At 38.9% G+C, this 13,057-nt stretch overlaps 1 protein-coding gene across 1 annotated transcript in view; it reads left to right on the forward strand.

Annotated features, from left to right (window-relative positions):
• The window catches only part of LOC127526646 (uncharacterized), a 103,181-nt gene that overhangs the window by 87,625 nt on the left and 2,499 nt on the right, over positions 1-13,057 (forward strand). Inside the window, exons 19-20 of the mRNA XM_051922588.1 lie at positions 5,956-6,091; positions 10,239-10,423. Of these exons, the coding sequence (XP_051778548.1) occupies positions 5,956-6,091; positions 10,239-10,423 (321 nt within the window). The remainder of the gene's footprint in view (positions 1-5,955; positions 6,092-10,238; positions 10,424-13,057) is intronic.

The following is a 13,057-nucleotide window of genomic DNA, read 5'->3' on the forward strand; positions in this document are numbered from 1 at the left end:
GCACTGTCTTCGGCTAGTCTGCAGAGGGATAAGAGAAGAAAGAATCAAAGGACAGCGCCAACCCCTGGTCTGGCTAAGAAATAACACAATTTGAGCAAGTAAACCATCTCCCATGTGCGCATGTGTGACACCAGTGTAAATGAACACTGCATTCTTAATGCCAACGTGCTCTGGAACTTCAGTGACTTTGCATTTCATCCCCTATTCTCAATTCCTTAACAAGTAAGTCTTCCTTTGTTTTCCACTGTATTGTCTGTTTATCTTCAAAGTCCATTCTTCTTGTTTAATAATCTGCACATTACAAAGTAACAGGACACCTAATGATGGATGAAACTATGAGTATATACAATATGGGCAGTTATGCCTGGCACATTAACTACAACTGAAGTACACCACTGATATTGAATTTTGTTTTTTATGTAGCCACATTACACATTAATTATGTTTCTCTTTTCTTAAAAGAAGCAGATAGGTATGGTAGAAAATCATTTATATATATAATTCACTAACTCCATGGCAAGCAAGACGTATGCAAGACAGCCATGCCCACCAACTCACAGAGCCCCGCCCATGAACAATTCACTAAGCAGCCGACCATGGCACATGCATGTCAGAGCCCCACCCACCAACAATTCGTGCGAGAGCGAAAGCATTTGCCAACAATGTTTTCATTAATCAAGAACGAAAGTCGGAGGTTCGAAGACGATCACATACCGTCATATTTCCAACCATAAATGATCCCGACTGGCGATCTGGCGCCATTATTCCCATGATCCGCCGGGCAACCAAAGTCTTTGGGTTCCGGGGGGAGTATGGTTGCAAAGCTGAAACTTAAAGGAATTGACAGAAGGGCACCACTAGGTGTGGAGCCTTTGGCTTAATTAGACTCAACACGGGAAACCTCACCTGGCCCGGACAAACAGAACAATGAAAAGTCAACGTGGCTCAGAGGTGCATGTGGACTGTAGCAGATGCGAAACCGATTGAGGCGGTGTTTGGAAAATGAATAGTCAACGTGACTCACAAGTGCATGTGGACTGTGCACAGACGAAAGCAATTCAGGTGAGGAGTTGGGGGCGGGCACATGAGCAGGCAGTGTGTACTGAACGATGACTAAGAGATGACTGTTCACCCATCAATACATCGTCCTCACTGGGCGTCCTTCCCCTCACACTCCGTTCTGCCCTCCGCGCGTGACTGTTGTCCAGCCCCGTCCCTCGCTCTGGGAGGTGGGGCGCGGCGGCGGTCCTTCAGTTTTCAGTCACGAACAATTGCATGTTGCTCTCTCCAGAGTTCCCTTACAGTCGTATCCTCAAACCCACCCCATAAGAAGAATCATGTTTGTTGCGGATGTGAATCGCTGTATGCAGCGTGTAAAACAGTTTGCGAGGGGTATCCCATGGTCTTACAGTTGGTGGGCGGGTCTCTGTTAGTTGCTCTTGCGAGCGGGCACATGACCAGGCAGTGTGTATGCTTCGAGAGCGAGGGTGGACGTGACAGGACCATCTAAGAAGAATCATATTTGTCGCGAATGTGAATCGCTGTATGCAGCGTGTAAAACAATTTGTTTGTCACGGATGTGAATCGCTGTATGCAGCGTGTAAAACGCTGTATTGTATGTTGCCCTCTCCAGAGTTCCATCTTTTCATTCACCTACAGTCATATCCTCAAAACCAACCCCATTTGGACAACTGTGTCTTTCAGGATGGGTGTTCACCCATCAATACATAATTATGCGGCTTATGCCGCGGGTTGGCTAGTTTTGTTTAATAGAACACCAGCATGTCCTACTGTCTGTGGCAACACTTATATGGCTGTAAGTTTAAAACAAAGTTGAAAAAATGGATGAATAACGTGAACGTTTGTGTGCTGTTACGTATACATGTAATTCTAAAATTCTTACCGTATATATATACTTACTGTATATACTTATGGAACTCCTTATTGAATTAAATAACATTTTAAGTAGAAAATACTTATACACAATTTTTTGAGTTAACACTCATTCATAAGGAATTAGTCTTCCTTGCTTTTCTGCATCAAGAACTTTAACTTTTGCTTTAGACCAAGTAACATATATTAAGCCATGTGTAAAAACTAGAAATAAAGGCCAAAAATATCTTCAGTTTGCCAAGAGATGGACATAGAGGAAATGTCAACATGTAATAAGAAAACAAATGCATTAATACAGATGTAAAAGTAAAGATCTGCCTTAAAAATCTGTACTCTGCAATTGAGTTGTCCAAATTTTCTAGTGTGTATTATTCTCACATTCATCCCCACATGTTGCACACTGCCTTCATTTCTGAATATATCAAATTTATGAAATCTAAAGTGTCACTTGTGATTTGTACATAGATATAAGGATTGATTTAATTTTCAGATCCTATACTCTCCAGTAGTAGAAACCTAGGAGGAAAGGAGCAGTAGTTCATAGATTAGACCAAGAGCATAACTTCTATGAGAAATATGTCCTTAATACATTTTGAAATGGAAAACTACATTCTCCACACATCAATATATACAGTGCATCAGGAAAGTATTCACAGCGCATCACTTTTTCCACATTTTGTTAGGTTACAGCCTTATTCCAAAATGGATTAAATTCATTTTTTTCCTCAGAATTCTACACACAACACCCCATAATGACAGCGTGAAAAAATTTTACTTGAGGTTGTTTGCAAATTTATTAAAAATAGAAAAACTGAGAAATCACATGTACATAAGTATTCACAGCCTTTGCTCAATACTTTGTTGATGCACCTTTGGCAGCAATTACAGCCTCAAGTCTTGTTGAATATGATGCCACAAGCTTGGCACACCTATCCTTGGCCAGTTTCGCCCATTCCTCTTTGCAGCACCTCTCAAGCTCCATCAGGTTGGATGGGAAGCGTCAGTGCACAGCCATTTTAAAATCTCCCCAGAGATGTTCAATCGGATTCAAGTCTGGGCTCTGGCTGGGCCACTCAAGGATGTTCACAGAGTTGTCCTGAAGCCACTCCTTTGATATCATGGCTGTGTGCTTAGGGTCGTTGTCCTGCTGAAAGATGAACCGTCACCCCAGTCTGAGGTCAAGAACGCTCTGGAGCAGGTTTTCATCCAGAATGTCTCTGTATATTGCTGCAGTCATCTTTCCCTTTATCCTGACTAGTCTCCCAGTCCCTGCTGCTGAAAAATATCCCCACAGCATGATGCTGCCACCACCATGCTTCACTGTAGGGATGGTATTGGCCTGGTGATGGTGGTGCCTGGTTTCCTCCAAACGTGACGCCTGGCATTCACACCAAAGAATTCAATCTTTGTCTCATCAGACCAGAGAATTTTCTTTATCATGGTCTGAGAGTCCTTCAGGTGCCTTTTGGCAAACTCCAGGCGGGTTGCCATGTGCCTTTTACTAAGGAGTGGATTCCGTCTGGCCACTCTACCATACAGGCCTGATTGGTGGATTGCTGCAGAGATGGTTTTCCTTCTGGAAGGTTCTCCTCTCTCCACAGAGGACCTCTGAAGCTCTGACAGAGTGACCATCAGGTTCTTGGTCACCTCCCTGACTAAGGCCCTTCTCCCCCGATCGCCCAGTTTAGATGGCTGGCCAGCTCTAGGAAGAGTCCTGGTGGTTTCGAACTTCTTCCACTTACGGATGATGGAGGCCACTGTGCTCATTGGGACCTTCAAAGCAGCAGAAATGTTTCTGTAACCTTCCCCAGACTTATGCCTCGAGACAATCCTGTCTCGGAGGTCTACAGACAATTCCTTTGACTTCATCCTTGGTTTGTGCTCTGACATGAACTGTCAACTGTGGGACCGTATATAGACAGGTGTGTGCCTTTCCAAATCATGTCCAACCAACTGAATTTACCACAGGTGGACTCCAATTAAGCTGCAGAAACATCTCAAGGATGATCAGGGGAAACAGGATGCACCTGAGCTTAATTTTCAGCTTCATGGCAAAGGCTGTGAATACTTATGTACATGTGCTTTCTCAATTTTTTTATTTTTAATAAATTTGCAAAAACCTCAAGTAAACTTTTTTCATGTTGTCATTATGGGGTGTTGTGTGTAGAATTCGGAGGAAAAAAATGAATTTAATCCATTTTGGAATAAGGCTGTAACATAACAAAATGTGGAAAAAGTGATGCGCTGTGAATACTTTCCGAATGCACTGTACTTACTCAAAATTACGGCATTACTGTAAATCATGACACCAGTTGCTTATATAAAATATAAAATGGAGCCCAGTGGAGAACTGAGAAGCATGGAATGGATAGCTCTTTTAAAGTCAACTTAGAATGGTGCCTGACACTTCCTAAAATGTGTGTGACAGGTACTTGGAAAAAAAATGATTAAAATTAATGCTAATGATCAGGAACACAGACTACTGTATATCACTACTGGTGAAAAAGGCAGGCTCTATTGTAGGCACGAAGCTGGACAGTTTGACATCTTTGGCGGAGCGATGGGTGCTGAGCAGGCTCCTGTCAATCATGGAGAATCCACTGCATCCACTGAACAGTTTCATCTCCAGACAGAGGAGCAGCTTCAGCGATAGACTGCTGTCACTGTCCTGCTCCACTGACAGACTGAGGAAATCGTTCCTCCTTCACACTATGCGACTCTTCAATTCCACAGGGGGTAAACGTTAACATTATACAATGTTATTGACTGTTATACCTGCTTCGCACTCTCCACTTTGCATTTTTTAACTTACACTGTGTTTTTATCACTCTTTAATTAATATTGTTTTTATCAGTGTGCTGCTGCTGGAGTATGTGAATTTCCCCTTGGGGATTAATAAAGTATCTATCTATCTATCTATCTATCTATCTATCTATCTATCTATCTATCTATCTATCTATCTATCTATCTATCTATCTATCTATCTATCTATCTATCTATCTATCTATCTATCTATCTATGAGACAGGCTAAATAAAGCCCAGTGTTTGGAAGCCAATAAAATATGGCAGAAACTGACACTTTATTATTAGGTTTATGTTACCAGACTATAAGCAGCATGCTCTTCTACTTGGCTATATGATTGAGCCCTATAAAGGAGTGGTGCACCAGTATATTTGCTTCTTGCCATAAACTTAGGTCTGTTAGAATTATAATAAAGTTTGAAATTTGTACTTCAATAAAGTAAGTATAGTGTTAGATTACTTGTTACTTTGAAAAGTAATTGGTCTACATAATGTAAGATACTTTCAATGCATTACTCCAAACACTGCTCCTAATATTTTGCTGCTGAGCTTAGCACTCATCAACATAAAATTAGCATTTTCTAAAATACTGAGACATATTATTTCAACCAGGAGATGGAATAATGTAGTCGCTTAAGCATTTGCCTAAGAAAATATATCTTTGTGGCTTCTGGATGCATGTGCAAAGAAAAGGTTGCTGCCCATGGACATTCACAGACTGCAAAATCCTTAAGTGTAACCCAGTTAAGGGTTTACATGGCCAAATAACAGGATTACTCACAGAGAAATCTATATGCACTAACTTGGTTTCTCAGACCCCAATATTCTCAAATTGTGCATAGCATTTTAAAAATTGGGTTTCTGTGAATAACCAGGTTATTAAAGCACATGTAAATACAATGAGTGTGTGTAGTTCAGGCACTTTACAATTCCCTGTTCCTGACTTTTTGCCTCTGTTCTCCTTGGTAAGATTCTTTGTTTAGCATTTTGGTTGTGTTGTATAGGACAGATCTCTGGTTTCAGCTTTGGCTTCAATTAATGTTTCCTCTCCTGGCCATTGACATTTCTGTATCCATGTGCAAGACGTAACACTATATGTCTCTAAGTTAGAGTACTCCCTTTACAAAAACGATAGATTAACAGACAGGCATCCTGTACATCTTTGATTTTTTGAAAGTAAAATGTTAGAATTTTTCCATAACCATGATATTGAGTGTTTTATCTATTCACGGAAACATTCTCTTTTTTTGTTACTTTAGGCCTAGCCAAATTGCCAAAATTCCTGCCAAAGCTTGCTCATCCTTTCTTGAAAAGATGGCTTCTGCTGACATCACCCTTCTACCTCGAACATCTCTGACTCGCCCTGCCCTCAGGGACAGGGCATTATTGTGTCTGGTATGTATGATTCTTTCACCCACTCATTAAAATAAAGTATAATAAGCTGTTATTGTGTTGTTATGTTGTGGTTGGTGATACAAATGTTGGAATCTCTTGTGATATGTGAATGATAAACAGCATGCATTGACATACTGGAGACAAATAAAGAAAATATTTCCTCAGAAAATCTTGCTAAATTATTTTGAATATTGACACTTTACAATCTTCGTGTAATGAACTTAATTCCAGTGAGGACAAAAATTAGGAATATGAACCCAAACTCTCCATATTGGGATGACAAATTGATCAAGTCAGATTTCCAGCAATGTGATGATTGCAATTACGATGTACTACAAACAACTGAGTTTAAGGGGCAAGGCATTTAGAATTGGAATCTTTATTCATTATTAAAGTTTTATCTGCTATATATAACCAGTACATTGGAATTGTTATCCGAGAATGTTTACTGTGTGGCAATATGAGAAATGGTACATAAATAAATGATAAGCTGATTACATCATAGTGCTGAATTCATCATTGAGCACAATCACACATCAAAATGTAAGAGACTGTTGCTGTGCCTATGTGGGTGATTGTGCCCTGTGATGAATTATCACTCTGTCTTAGAAGTTCATGCGTTATGACAAATGTTGCCAGGAGAGGCTCTGACAGAAATATTCCATGCAAAAATAATATGTGTCAGTCTCTATTGTTAAAGGATAGTAGTCATACTATAAATTTGCCAAGGAAAAAATGTTGTTAAAAGTGCTTGTGTAGGCTTTAATGCTCTGGCATCATCGGAATAACTGTTTGTGTGTTGGAATACAGTGGGATGGCACAGGATTTATTTTGGCAGCCCCGGATATAGATCTGCTCGATCCATGGTAAGTCGTGTTTCAACACTGAGGGCCATTGGAGCACAGCCCCATCCAATGTTGAGCAAAATAAGCAATAGTCTTCCCATAGTAATTTAACCTAATAGTAACCAATCCTCAACATTTTTTTGTTAAGCAATTTTTTTCCAATTTTCCATCATATTCTCATTAGAATTTATATAGGAATATATTGCGTTGCGTAGTGTGGTTCCCAGCAGAATTTTTAAGACAGTGGATTTTTTTTTAGAAACATCTGTCATAACCATTTGGATAGCATTTTTATAGATTGTGATGGCCAAGCTTGACAACAGCAAGTCAAAAAGACTCCATTTAACTTTGTTTTAATTAATGGACAAGGACATGATGGACCTTCTTAGATGTGAACAAATAGAGTAGCCTTCTGTCAGGCAGGTGTTAGAACATGAAGGAAAACATGAAGCCCATCAGCAAAATTCAAAACAGCAACCAAAAACTAAAGTCAGCAAATTGAAGATATTTAGGTCTTAGCACTAATCTGTTGACCTTTCCCTTAGTACACTAAGAAGTTATATAAGTGAACCCAATGCCTGAATGCATGTCTTTATATGTTGCCATCTTTTACAATGGCAGTGTGATAATATTTCTGATGATGTTCATGTGTAACATAATTGATCAACGAATGTTGCTGCCAACAACATGGTTGTCCCCATGAAAACAACAAAAATGGTGATTCAAGTTCCCAAAAGCTACTCATGAATTAGTTCAGTTACTATACTACAGCAGAAAGGGTGCAATGATAAACCTCAGTGTGCTTATCAGAAAGTGGCAATTTTTCTGTATGAACTCAGTGTTGTTGGCTAAGAAGGGTACACCAGGAATATGAAACAGCTAATAGTTTCTCATGTTGCTCTATGGATCTAGAATGGAATGTGGAACCCTTTCCGTCTCCTTAAGTCGAAGACATGTTCTTACTGTTTTACTGGTGTTAAGGCCTGGTTGGTGTTGCTACACCATTTTGACAAATCCACCGCCTTCTTTTTCAGTGCAGTGCTGTTGTTGTCGATGAACAGCCCAATCACGTTACAGTCATCTTCAAATTTAAGCTGATTGTTGCTGTATTAACACCAATCTCATAGATGAAGACTGAATACAGGATGATGACTACATGCAGCCTTTAGGGGTTATTGTTTTGTCAATTGTGCACCTCTGTTAGGAGATCCAGTATCCAGCTGCAGGTAGAGTTGTGCAGACATAAATATCTAAGCTTTAAGACCAGCATAGAGGGAACATGCTTTTGTGAAATGTTTTTAATCTTCTTCAAAGTGTTCATTGTGTCCACTGAATTGAAGCTCACAACCTGCACACGTGCAAGGCTTTAATAGAAGGTTCTATGTCTTCCAAGTTTATTTCAATCTTAAAGCATCCTGCTTTGATTTGAAACAGCACACCTTTAAAAGCCTGCAATAAAAAGGCAGGCCACTAAAATAAAAAGGGAAAGAAATGGGGGGTTTGAGATGTGTCACTGAGCAGAAAACCACATTCACTTGACAGACACTTTAGAGAGGAGAAGAAATGAATGCCGAGTGAGCTGTGTGTAAGTACCTGTGGCGGAAGGAGGACCAGAGCATGAAGAGGTAACAAAGGTTAAGTGCCAGTAATAAAGGGAAACAAATGAAGGCACAGGCTTAGAACAAATATTCCAAAAATATGCAGCACAAAAATGCCAGTCATCTCTTTCCTGCTTTGCATGACTGAGTGTGTGAATGGAGAAGCTTATGAGCCTCAAGCTAATTGAAACCTGCTACAATCAATGCCAGTTCATTAAATGACCTTGTTTAATTATTTTATGATTATGTGCTCTGAAGTACTGGCAAGCAGTAGATAAATGACTATGCATAAAGGCTCACAATTATTTCTTCATCTTCATTTCTCCTTGCTGCACCAGGTTTGTACTTCTTGTCATCTCTAAAAGTGCAACCACAAAAATGCAATTTGGGCTGCTGATTAAATGCATTTACGATTACCTTCATATGCCTTTCTTCAATCAGCAAAAATATAGGTAATGTCAGCAATTAAAAAATATTTTAAAGGCATGAAGATTACTGGTATCAGGTGTGACGGCATCAGTGTAGTCCTACAGTGATTGCTTTTGTTTAAAGAATAACCGCTGTCTATAAATAGACATGTTAGCATGGTGAGCTTTGATTAGGCAAGTTACACAAAATTCAAAAAAAAAAAAATATTCTCATTGCATTTGTCTGCAATCCCTCCTTTTCCAAATGACCTACCATTTGTGGCTGCTATTTCTGGAAAACTTAAACCTTTTACTAATGTGAAAATTTTCAAACAAGTTTTTTAGTTTTATAGCACATTTCTGTATTAAAGCCATCTCACGGAATATTATCATTTTAAGGCACCTATTAGTTCTGGTATCTCGGAGAAGCTCCTTGACCAAAGAATGAAGTTACTCTCAGAATTATGAAGAGAAAGAAAACAGTTTAGCATCCAGTATATATGATGTATATAAAAGAGAGAAATTATTTGAGAACTACTACATGTCGTGATCTGGTGTTTATTTTTCTAATGTTTTATCCATCCATCCATCCATTTTCCAACCCACTGAATCCGAACACAGGGTCACGGGGGTCTGCTGGAGCCAATCCCAGTCAACACAGGGCACAAGGCAGGAAACAATCCTGGGCAGGGTGCCAACCCACCGCAGCTAATGTTTTATAGTTTCTCCTTTTTTCCTAAAAGTAATTGAAAATTAATTTTGGGGGATTTAGAGATGAAGAAATCTGTGTATTAAATTGCTTTGTGAATTAATGGTAATAAAAATTAATCATACTCTCCCACTGTGCCATTTTCCTTTTGCTTTGGGCATCGCATATTTGTGACTTGTGTGTTTGTTTGCTTGCCAGGAGATTACTAATACCAACTTGAGTGTATGTTGCTTGATGTCACATTATAAAGGTTATCGTCAAACACTTCCTGGTTTTCCAAGATCTACATTAACTTACAGCCTTCCCTTGACTACTGACTTATTTTCCATCCATCCATCCATTATCCAACCTGCTATATCCTAACTACAGGGTCACGGGGGCCTGCTGGAGCCAATCCCAGCCAACACAGGGTGCAAGGCAGGAAAAAACCCCGGGCAGGGCGCCAGCCCACCACAGGGCGCGCACACACACACACACACACACACACACACCCACCAAGCACAATTTAGAATCGCCAATGCACCTGTGCCGCCCTACTGACTTATTTTGGAATATACAATTCAATCATGTTTTCTTTTTTTTTTTCAGAACAAAACATTGCCATTAATATCTTCAAGTGACTTGCAGCAACTGGGACTCCTAGTGTGTGAACTAAACATGACAGAGATACCAGCTAGTGTTCTCGATACCAGTCTTCAGCTCTTCACGCAGTGCAGGCAGCTCTCTAGTAGCAACAAGGCCATTCTGGCCAAGAGGATGTTGACAACCTATGGGTAAGCATCATCTATAATAAACAAGAGAGTATGTTTATAAGCTATGAGTGCAGATTTACTTTACCTCTTTATATTATACATTGGAAAGCATGTGATCACTAATGAAACATCATAGTATTGCTCTTTATTTTCTAAAAAATCCTTAGTGTTAGAAACAGTGGACTTGGATTTGAAAGAACTAACTGCATCTTATTCCAAGGACAATTTCATAATGTCAAGGTGCTGTACTAATGCCAGCTCTTCAGCCCAGTTATTGTCAGTTTTTGAAGCACATGGAGGGTAGAAGTGCTGACCTCTTTTAAAGTGGGCCACCCTGGTTGGCATAAACTGTAATCTGTAGGTGAGCTGACCCAGGCAGTTAATACAAAAGGAGCTTTTGCAAAATCTTTTCCATTTTTTCCATGTCATTTAGTATGTAATATAGTGATGACTACCGGACATACATAAAATGAATAAACTAGGCATTATGTACTGTAAATAATGGCATGCACAAAATATTCTCCTGACAAATGTATTAGCCCAATCAATTGGCGATAAGTACAGTGTATGTAGCAGAGCTCAATGAAACATATTTTATTTAGTAAACTATGAATGTTGAGTAATTTCTTGATAAGCAATCTATTCCTCAATTGATCTTCATTTTAACTACTGTTATTTATTTATTTATTTTTTTAACAAACACCATTGTATGTTGTTTTACAATGTGAGAGTATGCTAAAGTTAGCTAGAAAATAAGATATCTTATGGAATGGACAAAAGCTATAAAGTACAGTCTGGCAGTATGTGTGTTAGAATATGGATTGGAGAGCTACAGAGAGTGGTGATGGCGGCTCAGGATTTCAGTAGTACAAAACTATTTTCTGTTTAGGACACATTTAACACATGCTGTCTTATAAAAGCCAAAACATTATTATTAAAGGCCTCAGACATCATGTACAGTCACTTTTCTCTTCCTACAGTAAGTTCCAACTAACAATACAGAAGCATAAAGACTTTAAGCACTACATTTAAGGAAGGTTTTTATCATTATGTCTTAAGGTTACAAAGCCACAGGTTGCTGCGTTAATGATAGTCCATCTGCATCATAAGAAGACCAGAGTCCACAAGAAGTCAAGAGTGTAAACGCCCAATTAAATAAAGACAAAAGAATGTCACAAAATGATAGACAAAAAGACTGAACTAAATACAAAATCATTAAATGAAAGAAGAAAATAATACATTACATTGCATATTACAATAACAAAACTAAAAAAAACTATTTAACAAGAAAATTAAATCAACAAACAAAAACAGACAAATTTGAAGACAGCGATGGAACCCCAGTAAAATCATCACAGTTGTATTTTTAAATCTGTACAACCATGTAAACTGAAATCTTTCTATTAAAGAATACATTTATTTGACTTTCACATGTTTAATGGAGGTCCTGCGGTGGGTTGGCACCCTGCCCAGGATTGTTTCCTGCCTTGTGCCCTGTGTTGGCTGGGATTGGCTCCAGCAGACCCCCGTGACCCTGTGTTCGGATTCAGCGGGTTGGAAAATGGATGGATGGATGGATGTTTAATGGAGAGTGAACGTATTTGAATTAGACTTTTAAACACATTTAAAATGCCAGGTTATAGATTGTGCCATAACTCATCACTTGTACCATCCTAAATCTGCAAAAGACCTATGGGAGCTGGCAATTAGAGATATCATTGATAATACAGTTTAGTTGTTAAGGAACCAAACTAAAAAATACAAGCTTACATATTCAAATTCAACAGCTGTTTCTTTCTTTGACTTTCAGAAAGTTCTATAATGTACATATTATCTAGGTAAGTGTTTTGAAATAATGCTTACTATCAAAGGCATTATGTAAATGACTAAAAGATTGAACACAGAATTTTTATGGTGCATCATGTACTGCGTTGTCTCGGCATTTGTAATGTTTCTGCACTAACAGAACTAACAACTAATACTATAACCTCCAATGCCGATAAACTGAATTTAACTGAATTGGATCAGCTGGTTTTATTTTTGATTGCTGCCAATGCAAGAAAATAATGAAGTTCACACCCAGTAATGCTGCATTCTATTTGAAGTGAGAAGTCAAAATTTCCAAGTTCCAAGTCAGAATTTCCAACTCAGAAACTGGTCTGTCAAGCCTGAGTTTGTCTGACTTCAGATTATGACGTTAATCCAAAATGGCAACATACAACACAAACCTTAGTGAAAGCTATAGTATTTATACTGTTTATTAGCACTTCTGTCTATTTGTGTCTCATTAATTCAGTCGTACCAACAGTACTATCCAACTGCTATCTACAGACATGTTGCTGCAGTGCTTGGATGTGAAAAATACAGCATAATACATTGTTAATAACTGCTATTTATGCCAATGGAGAAAGCAAACAAAGGTTTTCCTGAACACACCCATACTGGTTGTTCAAATGTTTTACTGGAATGGGTCTGAAATCATTCCCTGCTCTGACATCTGACTTCCAAGTTAAATGGAATGCAGGATAAGTATAGTTGTGTGTGTGTGTTTGTGTGCTGCAATTGACTGGCACCATTTTCAGGGTTTGTTCCTGTCATATGCCCATTGTTACTGGTTTAGACACCCACAATCCTTCATCAGATTAAGTGATATCT

The sequence above is a fragment of the Erpetoichthys calabaricus genome, chromosome 2, assembly GCF_900747795.2.
Source record: "Erpetoichthys calabaricus chromosome 2, fErpCal1.3, whole genome shotgun sequence".
NCBI classification, from domain to species: Eukaryota; Metazoa; Chordata; class Cladistia; order Polypteriformes; family Polypteridae; genus Erpetoichthys; species Erpetoichthys calabaricus.